Here is an 18,055-nt window from a genome sequence, read left to right on the forward strand (position 1 = left end):
CCCCCCACCACACACACACAAACGCCACGGAAAACATTACCTTCTTCATCAATACCATTTTACCGATATCCGCTGACAGCTCCCTTGTGGGCGTTAAAACAGCGGCAAACTTTTCATTTATGACTGGCGTGTCAGAGGTCAGACGCTGCCATTACTTCTATTAAAACACGCCTCCCCGGAAGTCAGACCTCTACACGTACAGGTCGCCCCGGAGTGAGATTGGGGTAAGCACGTCCTCACGGCCGGTCGTCAGTCATATCCGCACGCCAGAACAATTTACGGAGATAGAAGAACTTTATTGCACGACAATTGCACATCTGTATCTGTATCTGTATCTGGATAGCCGGTATAACGGCCTTTCGGCGTAACACAACAGCTTCGCAGGCACGCGGCGCGGCGGCAGCTGGCTACATCACACCGAACGACGTGTTGCACCTAACCCTTGAAATATAACACTAAACATTGTTTAAAGCTATCTAATGATAATGTCCCTACTGTACTTGCTGTACTCTACTTACTAAACTTCTCTTGATGTTTAGTAATTAGGATGTTAATTTTCATTCTATACCCTTCTCTTTTCGTACTATGTTCAGTACTCGTTGCCATACGTGTATCTTGTACAATTGTCGTGCAACAACGTTCTTCGTATCCGCACGTCACAACAGGTTTTTCAATTTACGGGAATATATCCGCCAGGATCCTGCGTTGGCCCGGATCAAGGAGAATCGAATTAGTGTCTGGGAGGAAATGAGAGTTCGCGGCGAGGGCTCAGGGCTACGGTACTGTCATACATCTCACAGGGTGTCTAAATCGTACCAGGTGTCACCTGGGATGATCCAGTTATTATGACAGCGTGCGCTCATTTCGTGGCCTTGGCTCTTGCCTGTGAATCTGACTTGGATAAGGAACTTGTCACACACAGCCGACCATGGCCTCACGACCTTTTAACAGTTGGGAGTTAGTCGTAAGCAAGGGTATCTGTGGTTGAATCGGTTGGGGGTCAGACAGTGAGTTTATAGCCACTATGTCTGGCAATTTTGACAAATCAAACTAGGGAAAGTCATATTCTTAAACATGATAAAAGGAGCGAAATGTGGCTAGAATATTAGGCTACTCCCAACTCAGCACCGAGTTAAGTGATCTGAGCGGTAGAAATAAATGAGTTAAGTCAGAAAAAAAGACGGAAATAAATGAAAGAAGAAAGGAAAGAACAGACGGGCGGACGATGAAACAAAGACAAATTAGAGGCAAAACGGAGAAAAGGGAAATGCATTTAATTTCCATTTAATCGACATTTCACATTCTCACCCAGACTCGCTCTTTTGTATATTTTTTTCGCTGCCCCATTCCCTCCAATTCCTTCTTTGCGCAACGTTCCGTCTCGGGGCCAGTGGACCCAATCAGCCCAAATGACTGTTCAGTGTCTCCGCTTGATTCATGGCGGACGACTTCCGCGCTAACGGTCGTTTGCAGGTAATAAAAGTTAAGGGGATTACTGACTGCTTTCGGTAAAGACCTGTAGCGATATTTCGCGGAAAGGCGGCAGTTTATCAATTCTTATGTAGCAATCAAGTTGATACATGTCGCCGCGTTATTTGCTTCTTTTTTTTTTATTCCCCGCTGGAATCCTAGCCTTTACCAGTAGGCTTCGAGAAGCGGCTTCAAGGTGTAGAAATTGGTCAAGTAGACAGATAATGTGCTAGGGGAGTTGGTCCGCGCTAAGAAGCGCTCCCGAAGCCTGCTAAGAGGCTAGCTGGCATCCGGTCATGTAGCTTGTGCCTGGGCTATTCGAAAATGCTTCAAGTATGAAATGATGATGACAATTATGCAGTAAGAAATGTCAGTAAATGTCAATATCATACAGATTATGATATCATATCATCCAGAATATTTTTGTTTTGCTTCCATGAAACTACATTGGCCTTTAAAGGTGAAGTCTCGTCTAATCTCGTCTTATATAGTTTAGTCTCGTTAACAGACTCATTGGGAACGATGTTAACGTTAACGTCTCAACCCCCCATGATTAAGAATCCGGAACGCAAAGACTAACGCCCCGGCTTAGCCACTCCGTGTAATAGAACCTGTGATACGCGCCTGATTTAGCTTTGAGTTTGTGCAGTGAGTCATGTATACGTAACGGTACTTTTCTTCTATCCGTCATCATTTACCAGGATAAAAACACATTACCTCCCTTACACAAAGCTTCTCGGCGTATAAAGTAATGTTACAGTCGAGTCGGTTTCCATTCTAGTAGGAGTGATACATGTACAGATTATGGCTCATTAACTATTACCCTTTCTGTGAAGGCTATAAAACGTCAAACTGGCGTCCTAAAAAATAACACAGCTTTCGGAGAGAATACACAAGAAAATGTAAATCTCCAAGCAGATTCTGTGGGACAAGGGGAGTCTAGAACAGTGCAGTTTTTAGGGCTTGGAAACCCGATTTTTCAAAGCCAATATCCTAGCCATTTATCTACATACTGAGTTGAAACCACACACCCTCATGGAGCAAAAATCCCAAAATTCTGACTGAAAATGGTTACTGAGAGGGCCCTGCGCTGATTTTAGGGTACCGCCCAGAAAATAAAGGACTAATTTTGAGGCTTGTTTCTGCAGCTTTAAACGCCAAAAGTATGAGATACTGACTCAAATGTGCTGATGTGAAGCAGTCATACAGATTGCCTTATTCAGAATATTTCCAGTTTTGCTGCTATGAAATCACATTGGATGCCTTTAACAAAAATCTAGTCGTTCGACCTTCACACACTTCCACGGCAATCTCTTCCACAAACCGTTACAGACTCCGTTTCCAAATATCAAGTAGCTATATATAGCGGAATGGGGAGAATTTGCAGGAACTTGTGGAGACATTACATGGTGTCACCTTATCAAGGATGAACTGAACTGACCTAAACGCGGAATGAATGTAAAATGGCCTCTCAAGAAGATATCATCGCTCGTAAGAACCCATCTAATGGCAATAACGGTATATACGTGTGTGCTGTGGGCCTCTTTAGTAGTGTGTTACACAACCCAAGATATAGCTTTGATTCTCTTAAAATGCATTCAATGATAAAAGTATGTAAAATGCGAAACATTTGTGTGTGCTAAATTGAAGGGAACACACTTAAACTAGGATTGGTGATAAAAGTGAATTGGACTTGAAGTAAAAATGCAACATTATTTTATTCAAGGGTAAAAGTACCATGCTGACTTGGGAAAAGATTCAGTGACGTCTCTCTGTCTTTTCGCCTTCACTTTTAATTAACTTCTCATCTTTTCTACACGGCACTTACGAGAATTCCCTAATGAAGATGATGAAAACGAACACGTTCATCAAATGAAAGGCTTTTAAGTTGATTGAGATACCATTGACAATGAAGGAGAAAGGATGATGACGTTTAATCTAACAGATAAAAGGAGGAGACAAGGCGGGATTCGGAAGAATGTTCAGGCTGATTGAATGGGTGGTACCGGAAAGAGCGAAGTAAGTAGCTGTAGGGAGAGAATAATATTACGTACACGTACACCTCTAAAACTTACTTCGTGTCTTTTCAAAGCTTGTACAGGCGTTTGGAAATCTGTGAACTCTGCAAAACTACGCTTCTCTTTTTTTAAAATTACCTTTTTTATTAGCTACTCAGAAAAGTAAAACGCTATGAATATAGAAAGAATACCTTTGATGAACCGGCCGTTGACAGCGGCCGAAGCTAAGAAGAAAGCCCGTCTAAGTCCCAAGGCTACACCGGTACAGTCGTTAAGATGCACCTAATGGTGCTACTGACCGGTACGTTTGCTCTGCGGGTCCTTAGAGCGTGTTACACGGACCTTAAGAGCGGGATGTCTTCGTTTGGCAGTTCGCCAGCTGACATCCTCCATGGTTCTTTTACCTCACTTCGTCTGGAGAGACCAGATCTTCGACAAGCTTGATTTTCATCAGTTCTTTGCTATTGATCGTCTTTAATTCTACAAGGTTTTCGTAAGTGAAACAAGAAATCAGAGGTTTCAGACTGCCTGTAAGTATCAGATAGTCCCTCGTGCTATCCTGACCTCACCTCACCTATTCCTTGACCTCACCGAGGGTCGTTGGGGCACCATGACTGGATCCACTCTCCTCCACCACCTAACTCTGTTCTCCGCCGCTCTTGGCTTCAGCTAAACTTAGTCTAGTCCACTCTTTTATATTGTCTTTCATCACCTCTTTCTGTGCCTACAATCCTAGGCTTCATAAACTCTCTGACCAGAGCCTTTTACTGTGTCTGACCTTTTGATCTCCTGTTATTCTGCCTGTTAATCAACCCCACCCACGTGCTATCAACCAACTCTTTCTGGACAAACAAACACACAAACCTAGCCACCCAAAATAATACTTCCGTACAACTACTGTATCTCCAAACTCCTTCAACGAAATTTTCTTGCTGAAAAAGGGAATAATTTTAACCGTTTACGGCCACCCAAAATAATACTTCCGAGCAAAATGATACTGTGTCTCCAGAATACTGAGTTTCAGCGGAAATATCTTGCTGAAAAAGGGAAGAATTTTAACCGACCATGGGCTTGCTCATCTCTCACTCCATTACCTTCCAGTTATATATTCTGCCTAGGTGCCTGTTCTTCCCCCACCCACGCGCTGTCAACCAACACACAAACCAGGTCACCCAAAATAATACTTTCAAGCAAATACTGTATCTCCCAAATCCCTAGCGTCAGCGAAAATATCTTGCTGAAAAGGAATAAATTTTACCTTCCACGCGGTGCCTGGGCTTGGTTACAAGTAACGTTATATCCATCTTGCTACATTACCTCCAACGCACGGTACTAACGTGAAAGGTTCAAGAGGTCGCTAACAACGGAGGATCCTCGGTCAAATCTAGTGTTCTATAAAACAGTCTGGAGACGCATTATCTATCTATGGCTTTATTGAAAACGTGTCAAGTCAGGGCGCAGACAGTTTAATACCCCCAGCGCAGGCATAGACTGTTTTTATTGAAATCTCAGTCGCGTGAGGTCTCAATCAACGGGTCTAAGCTCGCATGTTTATAGTTCTTGGAATGCGGCACGCTTACATATATACATGTACATGTAGATCGCAATGTCGATTATATGTATGGTGTACTAAAATTGATAGGCTGGCACCTAAAACGTGCTATCAGCGCAAATTTGTCTGTGTAAAACTGTTACTCTCAACTATTATATCTTCTTTACGGAGGCTCCTGAGTGTATCCTAATGTGTGTTATCAGCTCTAACTACTGTTACATCTACCCTTCAGCAGAACAAAATGTCATGAACAGTCTCGCATGCCACGAGCATTGAAGTTACTGTCTATGCATCCTGCGAAAGTGGTAATATTTTCATTTTATTTTATTTTCCGTCATATTCATACAGGGTTGCCCACTCAGTGGTAACACTGATTTTCAGTGGGGCCCTGTGTGATTTTATATGCACCTTGAATATGATGTTTAATGGAACAATTATTAAATTGTATTTAAGGATCACTGTTACATTAAGTGAATGAATAGTTAATGTAATGTAAGTCCTATATACTTCATGTTACATTGTGTATGTGACATGCCAGTCGATTTTGAAACAAAACAGAACTGAGTGGGGTTGTGCGGCTTAACGGCAGAGCATCCGGCTCAGAACCAAGAGGTCCCAGGTTCGAATCCTGCCAAGTCACCGACCTTGTGCCCTTGGGAAAGGCACTATATTCACACGACTTTCCTCACCTCGCTGAAAATGCGTATTCTAGAATGATCATTATCATGATCGTGGGCATTAAAAGGAAAACCAAACCAACTGACGCACCGTCTTTAAAATGATTGACATGAACAACAGAAGACGTATAAGGCGTTTCACCACCTGCGGTGCTGTAGACTGTTTAGTGCGTGTGTGAGATCTAACAATAAGGTCGGTACGATTCCGTTTTTGACTTCGCACAGTGCGCTACCCTTATGGGTGTTTGGCTCCCTGTTGTTGTAGATATATGTAGAACTTCACAGGGGTGAAAATCCTTAACAGAACGGCTGGGTGAGCGGGTATTGACTCGGGGTAACTCGGAGTGTGGACAGTGTCTGTGGAGGTGTGTGACCAGTACACAGTTCTCAAGCCGGAACTACTGAGAGATGCAAACAACGGAATACCGGACACCGGAACAACAGTCAGTGAGACGGATCTGTGCACCTGTACCGCCCCTCACTCCTTTTTCTGCAATCCGCGGGTTCAGTTCAGCTTTAGTTTTTCTTTCATTCTGTCGTCTGCATAGAGTAAGGTAAAGAATTCTCTCCTTGCCCTATGAGGTTTCTACCTACGTCAGCTTTAGAGAAACGCCGTGACCGTGGACACTACTGCACATGGACTTGTAAAATATCGTCCAAGGTGACGACTTCTACTCTCCAAGCAGAGGTTTAGGCTTCGGCTTATTTTTACGTGTTTAGGTGTTTTTTACTGGGCTTTTTTGTACTGGTATCTTTTTTACGCCATCCCATCGAGTGGCAAATGGCAAAAAAACTAATTGCTGGCAAATGGACCGGACACTGCCTGGCTAATTTGATACTCCCATACTGATAAGCAGAGGTTAGGATTTGGGCTTATTTTGGGCGTGTTTTAGGCTTTTTATCGGGCTTTCTTTTTTTGCACCGGTATCTTTTTTACGCCAGCCCGACCTATTTGATACCGTCTTTGCCGCCACCGAAGATCTGCTTGGAGATTAACGACTCCGTCATCAGTGTGACAAACGCGGGACGTTACGAGTGATCGCCTGTAGCGCATGTGCAGTGCCGTGCCTGGAGTAGAGGGCCTCCCCCCCAGGAATGTAGGCAATGCTCGGGACTTTAAACTGTATCGACTGGGCGGCGTGGGATGATCCGGACGCTTCCGCCGCGGGAGGGAATGTGAATGTGACGGCCGTGCGTTAAACAGCTAGGGCTGCTGACGGTACGCGCTTTGGGAGGAGTGAGTGAATCGGCCAACGCATCGCTCGGTTTCACACACCCCGGGCACACACTGTGGTACTGACAATTGGATTCCGTAGCTCAAGTGGCCCTTGCCTAGCTTGGATCGCGCTTGAACGTTTTGACTTGATCTTAGACACACTGATGGTCGGATTTCGTAGAACAAGACCCTAGCCTAGCGGGTGTGCTTGGATCGCTTGAACGTTTGTTTGAACTTGATCTTGACTTCATTCACCCTGGACACATTGACAGCCGGATTCCGTGGCTCAAGGCCTTCGCCTAGCTTGGATCGCGCTTGAACTTGGCTTCACGTACCCTGGACACATTTTCAGTCGTTTCTTAACTCAAGGCCCTCGCCTAGCGGGTGCTGTGCTTGGATCGCTTGAACCTTTTGAACTTGATCTTGGCCCTACGTGGTCAAACACACTGACAGCCTGATTCTGTGGCTCAAGGCCCTTGGCTTGAACATTTGAACTTGATCTTGCCCGTGACACAATGATGGCAAGCGCGGCGGGAACCTTCGAGGAAGACTTCGCCACCGCGGCGTACCTGGAGAACACGTCGGCGGGGTTCCTCCTCACGCCCACCGAAGAGATTCTCCTGAACGTGACGGGCTCGGGGAACGGTACCGATGGCGTCGCCCCTCGCGACCCTTCTCCAGCCCTCCTGAAGACTGCTCTAATGTTCTTTACGGGAGTTCTGAGTAACGTAATCGCACTGGTTGTCCTGTGTTTGTCCCGTAGAGAGAGACGACGCTCCGTGTTCTATACCCTGGTCTCAGGGCTGGCCTGGACAGACCTTATAGGAACGCTGGTGGTCTCACCCTTCGCTCTCATTGTCTACGCCAACAACTTCAAATGGGTCGGTGGAGAACCGCTCTGCAAGTTCCACGCCTTCGACATGGTAGCGTTCGGACTGTGCACGAACCTGATCGTAGCCGTCATGGCCGTGGAGCGGTACATCGCTCTCAGTCACCCCTACTTCTACAACATCCACATCGACCGCAAAAAGGCTCGCATCGCCATCGCCTGTGTGTGGATATACACCATACTGTTCTCTCTCCTACCTTTCGTCGGGGTGGGCAGGTACGAGATCCAGTACCCGGGTACGTGGTGCTTCTTCAGCACCGCCGGGAACCTAACCCTCACCGAGGCGGTCTACCCGTACGCTTTCGCCGCGACGGGTATCCTGATCATCCTGGGGACGACTGTTCTGAACGTGTCGCTGATCTTCACCATGTTCAAGATGCGGAGGCGGTCCCTGGAGATGCAGACGTGCCGGGAGATGAGGCGGCTCAGGAAGGAGAAGGAGATAGAGATCCAGATGGTGGTACTGCTGGTGGGGGTCACGGTGGTCTTCACCATCTGCTGGGGACCCATCATGGTACGTACTGCAAGTTACTACCGTGGTACAGAGTACACATACCTCAAACATACAGCCAACAATTATGGTACCTACAACACACTAATGGTGGCACTGCTGGTACTGCGCACCGTGGCACACACACCTCAAACAAATCAAAGGTATGGATGCTACTTGAAACACCTGGCAGTTTTCCAAACCTATCCAGTTGCTTGAGTAACAATTTAGTTGTAGATCTCATTACCTGGATGTCTAAACTTCATCGACATAGCTACAATAACATCTGGTTGCAAATACATGGTAGATGCAGCGATACATATCAGGTGAGTCTAATAGTGGTTGCCAAAGTCATCGGATACCCGAAAGCATGTATTACTTGCCATTTATCGTCATTGCCAAAATCCAGGTTTCCCAAATACAGATATGCTTACCAGTACAGGTTCGATTGTGCGTATAATATCAGATACCACACATTTACGGTATGTGTCAGGAGTTTCTTGCATCTTTACTTTCCAACGTTTCAACTGGCATGACTTTTTTTCGCTCAATATCCCAAACTGTATCCATGAAACAGTGAAAGAATTCAATACTACAAATCTAGTATCAGGTGGCATTTAAAACAGACACCACTTTGCCTGACTGGTATTTAATACGCTAAAAGAGCTATCTTCATATTTCTATATTTCAATCATCGACATAACAATATCCCAAACATTATCGTTTCTGGAACAGCCCCAACTTTCAAGTTCATCATCACAACATAACGTCTTTTCTGCCCTCTGTCCTTCGATACACCGCTTTATCTCTCATTCAATCTTCTGTCGTTCCTCTTTCCTTCCTCTATAAGTCTCTGCCACATTCGTTCCATCCCATCATCCCTATCACTTACCGCCATCTAACTCAGTGTAAGTGGCTGAACTCATTTTCCCCACGCCACTCTAATATCGAGAGGAGTCATATATCATACACAGTCGTGTGGAACAGTACAGCCTGCTGAAGCGGTAGCCTCCATAGCATGCCCAAAACTGGGTGTTTTAAGGGTCTTCAGGGTCTTTGGGAACTTTTATGTGCTATTTTCTGATTACATATAGACAACGTAGCCGGCCTGGTTGAATTACCCCCGTTTTTTGCTAATCAGAAAACAGCCGAAGACCACCAAACCCCCAGTTCTATAAGCCTGCTACGGAGGCTAATCAGAAAACAGCCGAAGACCACCAAACCCCCAGTTCTATAATCCTGCTACGGAGGCTAGCGAAGTGGTGTGTACCGTCGATCGCAAGGTTTCGTCTCTCGACTGATATCGATTATAAAATATGATATATGGATACGTTAATTTATTGATAGAGGTTCCCATATGGTCATGCGTGTATGTTGAAAACAGTCTGTAACAGTCTATACACACATATGGTTTTGAAATATGCGATATAGGTAGAATTCTTCACGGAAATTTGCAAAGAGTCATCCTTGAAAAACATCGCGTTTGCGATGTGCCAGTGAAATGTTAGAAGCTATGTCGTGTAAACAAAAAGTCAAGATGAGCTTCCGCTAAGGCAAACCAGCTGATCGTTAAAAGAAACCTTTAATTCATATAATCTATCTTCTCCATCTTCGAACATTATTATGTAAGCCAAATGCAAGCATACAGGATTTTAGGCGATATGCCCATATCATAGACGCCTTCTAAATGTCTAGAGTTTGTATATTTGTCGCCTTCAATTTGGAACTATTCCCTTAATTTGCACATTCTGCTAAACCTGTACTTAAAGCTTTGACACGTGGCTCTGTTTATTAGTACACCACTTAGTCTGAGCGACGCCACCGGAACATATAGAAGTCATAAACTCATAATGCCTATAACAAGCTACAGCTTCGATTATAAAATACAGAGTCGACGTCTGTAGATCAAGACTGGAGGCTTCCGCCATATGGTCAGACCAAATTGGCCTGTTGTTCAGTATTTCTTTCATCATTTAGGCGTGTCGTAAGTCAGAACAGTGTGGTAATCTAACAGAATATCAGCATTGAGCAGTTGACAACGTACATTTATGTCTAGTAATGCATAAACGTTGATCAACAAAGTCATTATCTTTACTGGTTATCGTGGTTTCGTTTTGAAATGCTATCAGTGGAAGGCTACAACAATGACAGTAACGGAATGATTGCTCTTTTAAGATATCTTTGTTTAAGCAGTAAATGATAGAGAAACTAGGGAAAATTTCTTGTCTAGAATGAACTAAAGTGAACCCTCCGGAGTCAACATATCGAGTCATTGACCGTGTTGTCTGGGAACAAACAGAGTAACATGTGTAACAGATTCGTACACACAGATTCGGTAAATAGGCTATAGTCAATACTGGGTGCGAACGGAAGTTGGGGACCTTGTTACAATGTAGCTGGGACTGGTAAATACAAATGTTCTACAAACGGACACATGTTATTCTAAATGTCCTCGGAGTCATCTCAGCTCAGTCACTTATGTCTTTAATATGTGCGCTTTCAGTGCTTTGTAATTTAAAAGGAGCAAACGCGTTCCACACTTTTCTTTGTGTACGTGTGAATTTGAATATTGCCAGGGCTGAAAAAGTCATCATTAAAATGAAATTTCTTCGGCACTCAACGTACATGTAGACATCACAGACGAACAGCAAGAAATTAAACGCTGACATTGCTAACGTTTGCGTCAGTCCAGCGTAGATATTTGTCAGTTTTTGTTTAAACAGGCCGGGGTTTTCATAAAATGTGTTGTCCAGTGAACAAAATCGCACAGCTTGAAAGACGTGACGTACAAAACAAGCAATAAGACCGACAAAAACATATACAGACGCCATGCATCTATTGTGTACTTGATATTTAGTTCTGACAAGAACAGTTTTTTTTTCAACTGAAAACTGTAGGTAAATCTACGCCTGTAGAGTTTAGCTAAGCTGAACCTGCTCTCTTAACGTGTTCCAAAGTCAGAGAGCTAGCTGCCGCCGCGCCGCGTGCCTGCGAAGCTGGTGTGTTACGCCGAAGGGCGGTTATACCGGCTATATCGATACAGATACAGAACTCAAAGGTTTGGTGCCTGTCTGGTATCCTGGTCGCCACATGCCTGTTGTTGTCGTTCTGTCAGGAAGGGAGGGATGGCTGTACGTCTTTCTGCCACTCAGAGCACATCACTGATCTGTTTTATCTGTCAACCCCGGATGTCTGTCTGAATCAAAGTTTGTTCTTGTTGGTATAGCTCCTTAGACTTCCTCTGTACGTGTATGTGCCTACTGCATGGAACGTGACACTATTAAACCAGTACTCTAAATTGCCAGGTAAGTCCTGTAATGGTTGCGATAGGCGATGAACATCTACACGATATATTTACTGCGTGAAAAACAGAATTTGGCTACAGAAGGTTGATAATGATTTGCCAAAGGAGTCGGCTGGGGTGTGTTACATCATAAAGTCCTCCCAAAACACTTCCCGATAGTCCAAACTCTCCGAGTTCTTGAATCTATGTTAGGCGCACTCCTGCCACTGCCAAATTATTCACCGCTTTGGGCAAAATTTCGCTTTTTCCAGCTATGAAAGAAGTCTGCTGAAGACTGATACCAGTGAGCCCTGTGCCCGGTGAGCGTGTATAGTAGAGGGACATGCTCTAATGATGATAGACTTTCGGCGGCATTTTCCAGACTTTGCGGCTAAGTCGTGGCATTAAACCGATTGTGCTAACATAGCCGTTGTGGCAGCACGGTTGGTTAACCCAGAACCTGAACGTGGAACCCTGAAAGACAGCCCAATGTTAGTAACGTACGATGTAGCCCTTCTAATGGCCAGCCCGGCCCGCTTTGGGCTTCAAAGCACGGAGAAAGTCCGTTAGAACTGACAGGGTCACGAAGTTCAAATTTCCGGGAGCACAGAGGTCACCAACGACATCTTTACTCTTTAAACACCCAGATGTGTCTATAAATGTCAGTTTACAGATCACTAACTTTTGTTTCTGGGTACAAACCTAACTCTATACAAGCTGGAGAGTTTAAGTATAGTGTATGTTTGCGTTAGAATGAATAAAAGGTATAGTTAAAGAGTTTTGTAGATTAAGAAAACAACATACACTTTCTTTCATATTGTATCATATTAACGGCACATCAAATAAGGTATGTTTACATGTACCTGTTTAGGGACAGGGCAGGGCATGTTTAAAGATACATAACAAGGGGTCATATATCACTTGTAAAAAGGTACCAAATACGTTACATGCTGGATTCTTTGAAGTACATATTAAGTCATTACTTGTGGCGATCTATTTCAGCACTCTGCATGATATGAAGAATACATATGACACTCATTTATATAATATCTTATTTTTTTTACTTTGTTTTGTTTGTTTGTTTGTTTGTTTGTTTGTTTGTTTAGAAGACCTAGCTACTGATTATTTTGATAACTATCAACATTATGCCATGTTTAAAGGTTTAGCAACTCATCAGTGACAAACGGAATGAAGCTCGTTGAAAACGAATTATCATAATAAGTACTTTTCTATTGTTTCTTATTTTCAAGTTCAAGGCTTCCCCTTTACAAAATATCATCATTTTCTTGCTACAGATTCACAAATAGGAAGATCTAGACCCAACACTATCAAGACACTGAAGCAAATCAAATGTTCCTAATGGCCAAAACCACTTAGAGAACTTCAGCGTGGTGAATCTAGGCTGATGTACACATTACTTTTCCTGGTCAATCTAAGGCTGCACCTGGTATATATACATGTACAAGTATGCCACACATAAACTAAGCTAAGCTTCTTAATTACTGAGCCAATGCATTACCTTACTAGACACACTGGCCAATACCCAATCTAGTGGTAAAGTTTTCGCAAGCTAGAGGTCCCGTAGGTCGTTAATCTAAGCTTGTAGACAAGGCCACTTTGACAAAACGCGGTGTAGAAAAATCAATGGTTAGGCCAAACGCAGTATCCGGCATACAAAACGGTCCAGGAAATGCGCAGGCATGTAGGCGCATCCACTAGACACTAAATAAACGGTGACGCAGATCAAATGTGAACCGTTTGACAGAAATTACAGAAAGATTCACTCTTCCCGGGTATAATAAACTCGACAATAAAGGAAAATAAAGCCTCGATAAGCAAGAATACTGATAAAACGTGACGTCCCGTTGTTATAACCTGGTTTAGGTCATGGCCTTTCGCTACAAAACGCATCCCTCCGGCAGTTATAAACTTTAGAGTAATAGAATTTAATATCCTCCCAAGACATTACTTATATTATGTATAATCTTTCTCCTACGCATGGAGTGACCTCCGTCCGTATAGATCACACAACCCACTCAGTGGTTGTCAAATTGGAGACAAATATAGTCCGTCTGTGGGGACTTGTTATAGATCAAAGGAGGATATGATTAAAACGTACCGACAGGTCGTATTTTTGGACGGCGTTACCCAACATAGCGAACCGCCGCAGGGTATAGCAAGGTGCCCGATTGGTGACCTATGGGCGGTACCATGGCCAATGATTAAAGGGGAGGGGAGTAAGCTTCCAGCAATAAGAATGTAGATTTATTGTTTCACAAAAATTGATTTTCAATCAATCGTTTAATTTTCTTCACTTACTAGTATTAGTCAATGTAGTAATCAATTTCTTAGTCATACTATAAATACATTATAATAGCAACAATAGTTTGCTGAAAATGTACCAAAACATATCTAGAAATTTGCAGATACAAAATGTGTGTAGATTGTTAAGAGAAAATTTTAATATATATGTCTTAACATTTGATATTGTGCATGTGATATGCATATGATATGGCGTGTATATGACAAGTATAAAGATATGCTCGTTCGTCATAAAACTGCACAACAATAAGGTACCATACGGTACTGTATTATTTTATACACGTACCATATGGCACCTTTAATAAAGGTGCCATATGGTACGTGTATAAAGAAACAATTTCACTAAGTGAGAAAATAGTGGATAAGTAGGTATAACAGAGATACAAGGGAAACATAATACACGGAGACGTGTGTCTATATTGTCCTCAGACTGACCCTATATTGACACGGTGAAGTTTATTACCAAGGTCAGGTTTGAACAGTGTCTCCAGGAATGCTGCCAAATTCTTGGCCGGTCCCTCGCTGCGCACACTTCAAGTTCAACGACATAACGACATTGTTTTGGGAATAGGGATTTCTACAGTTGACAGCTTTGACAACTATGATTATAACTTCTGGTGCGATATGAAAAATACATAGAGTACTAAGTATGCAACTATTCGTGAGCATCGGTTTGGTAGGGCGCAAGAGTTTCAAAGCATATACTTATCGCTGTACTTTTGTTGTGCCAGTAAAGGCTTCTATTTTACAACAAGATTCCTCTGTACATTTCTTATCATAATGAGTTAGTAGCCTCAGATGTTTGTTTGTGTATGTATGTATGTGTGTGTGTGTGTGTGTGTGTGTGTGTGTGTGTGTGTGTGTGTGCGTGTGTGTGTGTGCGTGCGTGCGTGCGTGCGTGTGTGCCCCTTACGACACGAGATTTAGAAAGGATCATGATAGAACATTATTTCCTAAGTGTACTTCCATTCTTGCAAAGACTTACCAATGATGTCTAGACTACTGACTCGTTCAGTGCCTAGCGGCTGTTCCTATTACTAGAATACTAAGGGTCACCCAATACACATATATAGATTTAAGGTCACCTACGATACGAGATATAGAGAAAGGATCATGACATAACATTATCTCCTAAGTGTATTTCAATTCCTCGAAAGCCTTGCCAATGATGTCCAGACAAGTGAATGGTTCAGTACCTAGGTGTTATCCCTATTGCTAGAGTACCCTATCACAAATTTAAGGTCTCGCACGATATAAACTGACGAGATTTAGAAAGGATCACGACATAGTATTATCTCCTAAGTGTATTTAGATTCTTCAAAAGCCTTGCGAATGATGTCTAGTCAAGTGACTAGGGGTTATTCCTATTTCTGGAGTACTAATGGTCACCCCTGTGGAACACTGCTGGGCAATCGATGTACTGAAACGGCCGTGGAGAAGCCACAGAGTGCTCACCCAGACTGTCGGCGCCGCGACTCCCCACCGACGTGTCTATACTACCTGTTATATCAGCTAACCCGTGATGAACCGGGCTTTATCAATACCGACTCCTGTACGCACTTGGACACCGCACAAAGAAAACGCTACTGATCCCCTGTCGGCAGATCACTTAGAGCGGTCTTCATCTCTGTGATTGAATTTGTCCCCTCCGGCGGTTATACATTCTCGAAAAATGGAGAACATATTTCTTGGTGGTTGCACAACCAAATGGATTTGCTTTAGAACGTTACGGTAGTTGTTTTGCCACCTTGCTCAGGGCAATCCTGGCTGGTTGTACTTCGAATTCCCACCGATAGGTGGCGTTGCAATGAGGAGAATGCGGTCCGAAACATGACTAAGATTGTATCCCCTACGTACGGTTAATGACTTGAGTAGATGTGGATGGATACTAGCTTGTAGAAAGTCTACTTCATTCGTACATAGATCATTAATTCTGTGATGTATTATCCAGCCAACTATCATTTTAGTTTCAGTTATCAAGCATATTATGACACTTGACTTCAACATCAACATAAAACATTATTGCGTATCACTTTCTATAAGCCGTCCGTCTCGCACTACCGCACATGGTAGTTTGTATTAACTGAGTCATCGACCTTCTTCAAAAGTCTTTGTCACTTTAATCAAGTCTAATGTACCACACGCTTGTCTAGCTACATGGCAATCAATTGTTGCTCTTTCACCTTTCTAACCTCCCATTTTTCATATTTCTAGGTGCGAATCATCCACAATACGTCAGGGGGCGCTGTGAACCACGCCGCCGACCTGTTAGCGATCAACATGGCGTCCATCAACCAGATTCTCGACCCGTGGGTCTACATCCTGTTCCGGAAGGAGTTGCTGATTCTGTTCTTTCGCTTCCTGCGGGTCATCCTGTGCGGAAAGGCCCGGATGTCGATCGAGCCTTCCATTGGTTCCGGAGGGATCGGTTCTGGCGGGAGAACGGAGGGTCACGTGACGAGACCGGCCCGGTTTCAGGAAGACTTTAGCGTTATAGTGAACGGCAGCGCGCAGAATAATCAGATTGAGATGACGGAACTAGTTTAACACAATCTGTCGTTTCTTCTTTGAGAGTGAAAAAACATTTAAGTATATATAGGACTGGGGACGTATACAGCAAGACAGTACGTAGATATTGTGACGTGTGTAAGTTGTAATCTATATAGAGAGGACCAAGGATCCTGATGAAGGCGACAGTGGTCGTTGAAAATTTGATCTTATGTTGGAAAAATAAAGTTCAACATTTTACTATGATTACTACCAATACAGATGAGCTTTCGTGATAAAGAGAGGACCAACATTTGCATTGACATTGGAATCCACCAAATGAAACTGGAAAGAGGCCAAAGATGTTATGACATGTTATGATTACACCAGGCAAAGATTTAATATTTGGACACATTTAGGCAATAAATATGTATCTATTTGTATATAACGGTAAAATGCATGTCATGTATAGTATAGATAATAACCAACCATTGATACCCATAATTTTGTAGCGGCATCTGTTATACTACCATCAAGGAGGTTATAGGGCTACCATGAAGAGTGATAACAGAAGATTATGCAAAATGACGAGTACTTATAGAATTATGTACATAGTTCTTTTTTTGTTCTCTGTGCAATATACATGCATTAAAGTAACGTAGTACGTGAAGTGTGTAGCGGTGTAGGACACACAAAACATGTCAATGTTTTTCGTAACAAGAAAATGTTGTACATACTAAGTAATTTATACTCCTAATATCTATATATGTACATATGATATGCATACACACACACACATACGCACACGCATATGTATATACTTCCAAAGACGTTTTGGATATGAGTACCCTAACTTAATAATTTACAAATAATTTGTAAGTGTGGTAGGTTATTGTGAAAGGAAAATAAACATTGCTACCTTTTATATCTTCCATCATTCAATTGTCTTAAGATGAAAAGTTCCAAACCAATTGCTACTAACAAACACTGTATGTGGCCTATTGGGAACTACATGGATTCGGCATAGTATTTTAGAATGAGGAGAGGGATGGAGTGAAATATGTTGTATTTGCACCCGAGCAAATATCGGTCTTACTAGTAATCTGAATATTCTATACTTCTTATGCTCTTCCTAAATCTATGTGAAATATTAAGGACAACCTACAACGAACGACATGTGACAGCGATTGGTTAAAGTACTGCAGTAACCCATTTGCTGCATTACTCTTTAACCCCACAAGAGGGCTCTCTTACGCATTCATAGGTATCCTCTGTTCAACTGCGAACATTGTCATTGTAGTGTTTTGAAGTTATAAGCGTTGCCAAAAACAACAAACGTCCATTGTTAAAAACACCACAGATATTTCCGTCAACTATAGATACAGCCTCAGGACAGGGAAATTTATTTTAGGGTACTAAAATACAAAGGCAACCCGGAAGTTGGCCACACACACACATAAGCACATGATCTTGACAAACAACCACAATTTCCGGTTGAGAAAAACAAGCCACGTGGGAACGGATATGTGTCAGGGATTAAGTGGGTGTAATGACTTTTATCATAGGAGATATATGGTATCATGTGTTTATAACTTATTAATTCCACACAGGAAGCTCGTGCGACGCGCATTACGTAATGTTTATTGACACC

The 18,055-nt window shown here is 42.9% G+C and overlaps 1 protein-coding gene across 1 annotated transcript; it reads left to right on the forward strand.

Moving 5' to 3' along the window:
* Positions 1 to 7,028: 7,028 nt before the first annotated feature.
* On the forward strand, positions 7,029 to 16,464 carry LOC109475172 (prostaglandin E2 receptor EP4 subtype-like). The gene is made up of 2 exons (XM_019775705.1): positions 7,029 to 8,336; positions 16,132 to 16,464. The coding sequence occupies exons 1-2, from the start codon at positions 7,449 to 7,451 to the stop codon at positions 16,462 to 16,464; spliced, it is 1,221 nt and encodes a 406-aa protein (XP_019631264.1). The 5' UTR covers positions 7,029 to 7,448.
* The last annotated feature ends 1,591 nt before the right edge of the window (positions 16,465 to 18,055 follow it).

This window comes from Branchiostoma belcheri, unplaced genomic scaffold (assembly GCF_001625305.1).
Source record: "Branchiostoma belcheri isolate BF01 breed outbred unplaced genomic scaffold, Haploidv18h27 scaffold33, whole genome shotgun sequence".
NCBI lineage: Eukaryota > Metazoa > Chordata > Leptocardii > Amphioxiformes > Branchiostomatidae > Branchiostoma > Branchiostoma belcheri.

Coding starts and splice junctions, on each gene's coding strand:
- LOC109475172 (XM_019775705.1), top strand. CDS start 7,449: ATGATGGCAAGCGCGGCGGGAACCTTCGAGGAAGACTTCGCCACCGCG. Junction 8,337..16,131: donor TCTGCTGGGGACCCATCATG/GTACGTACTGCA, acceptor TCATATTTCTAG/GTGCGAATCATCCACAATAC.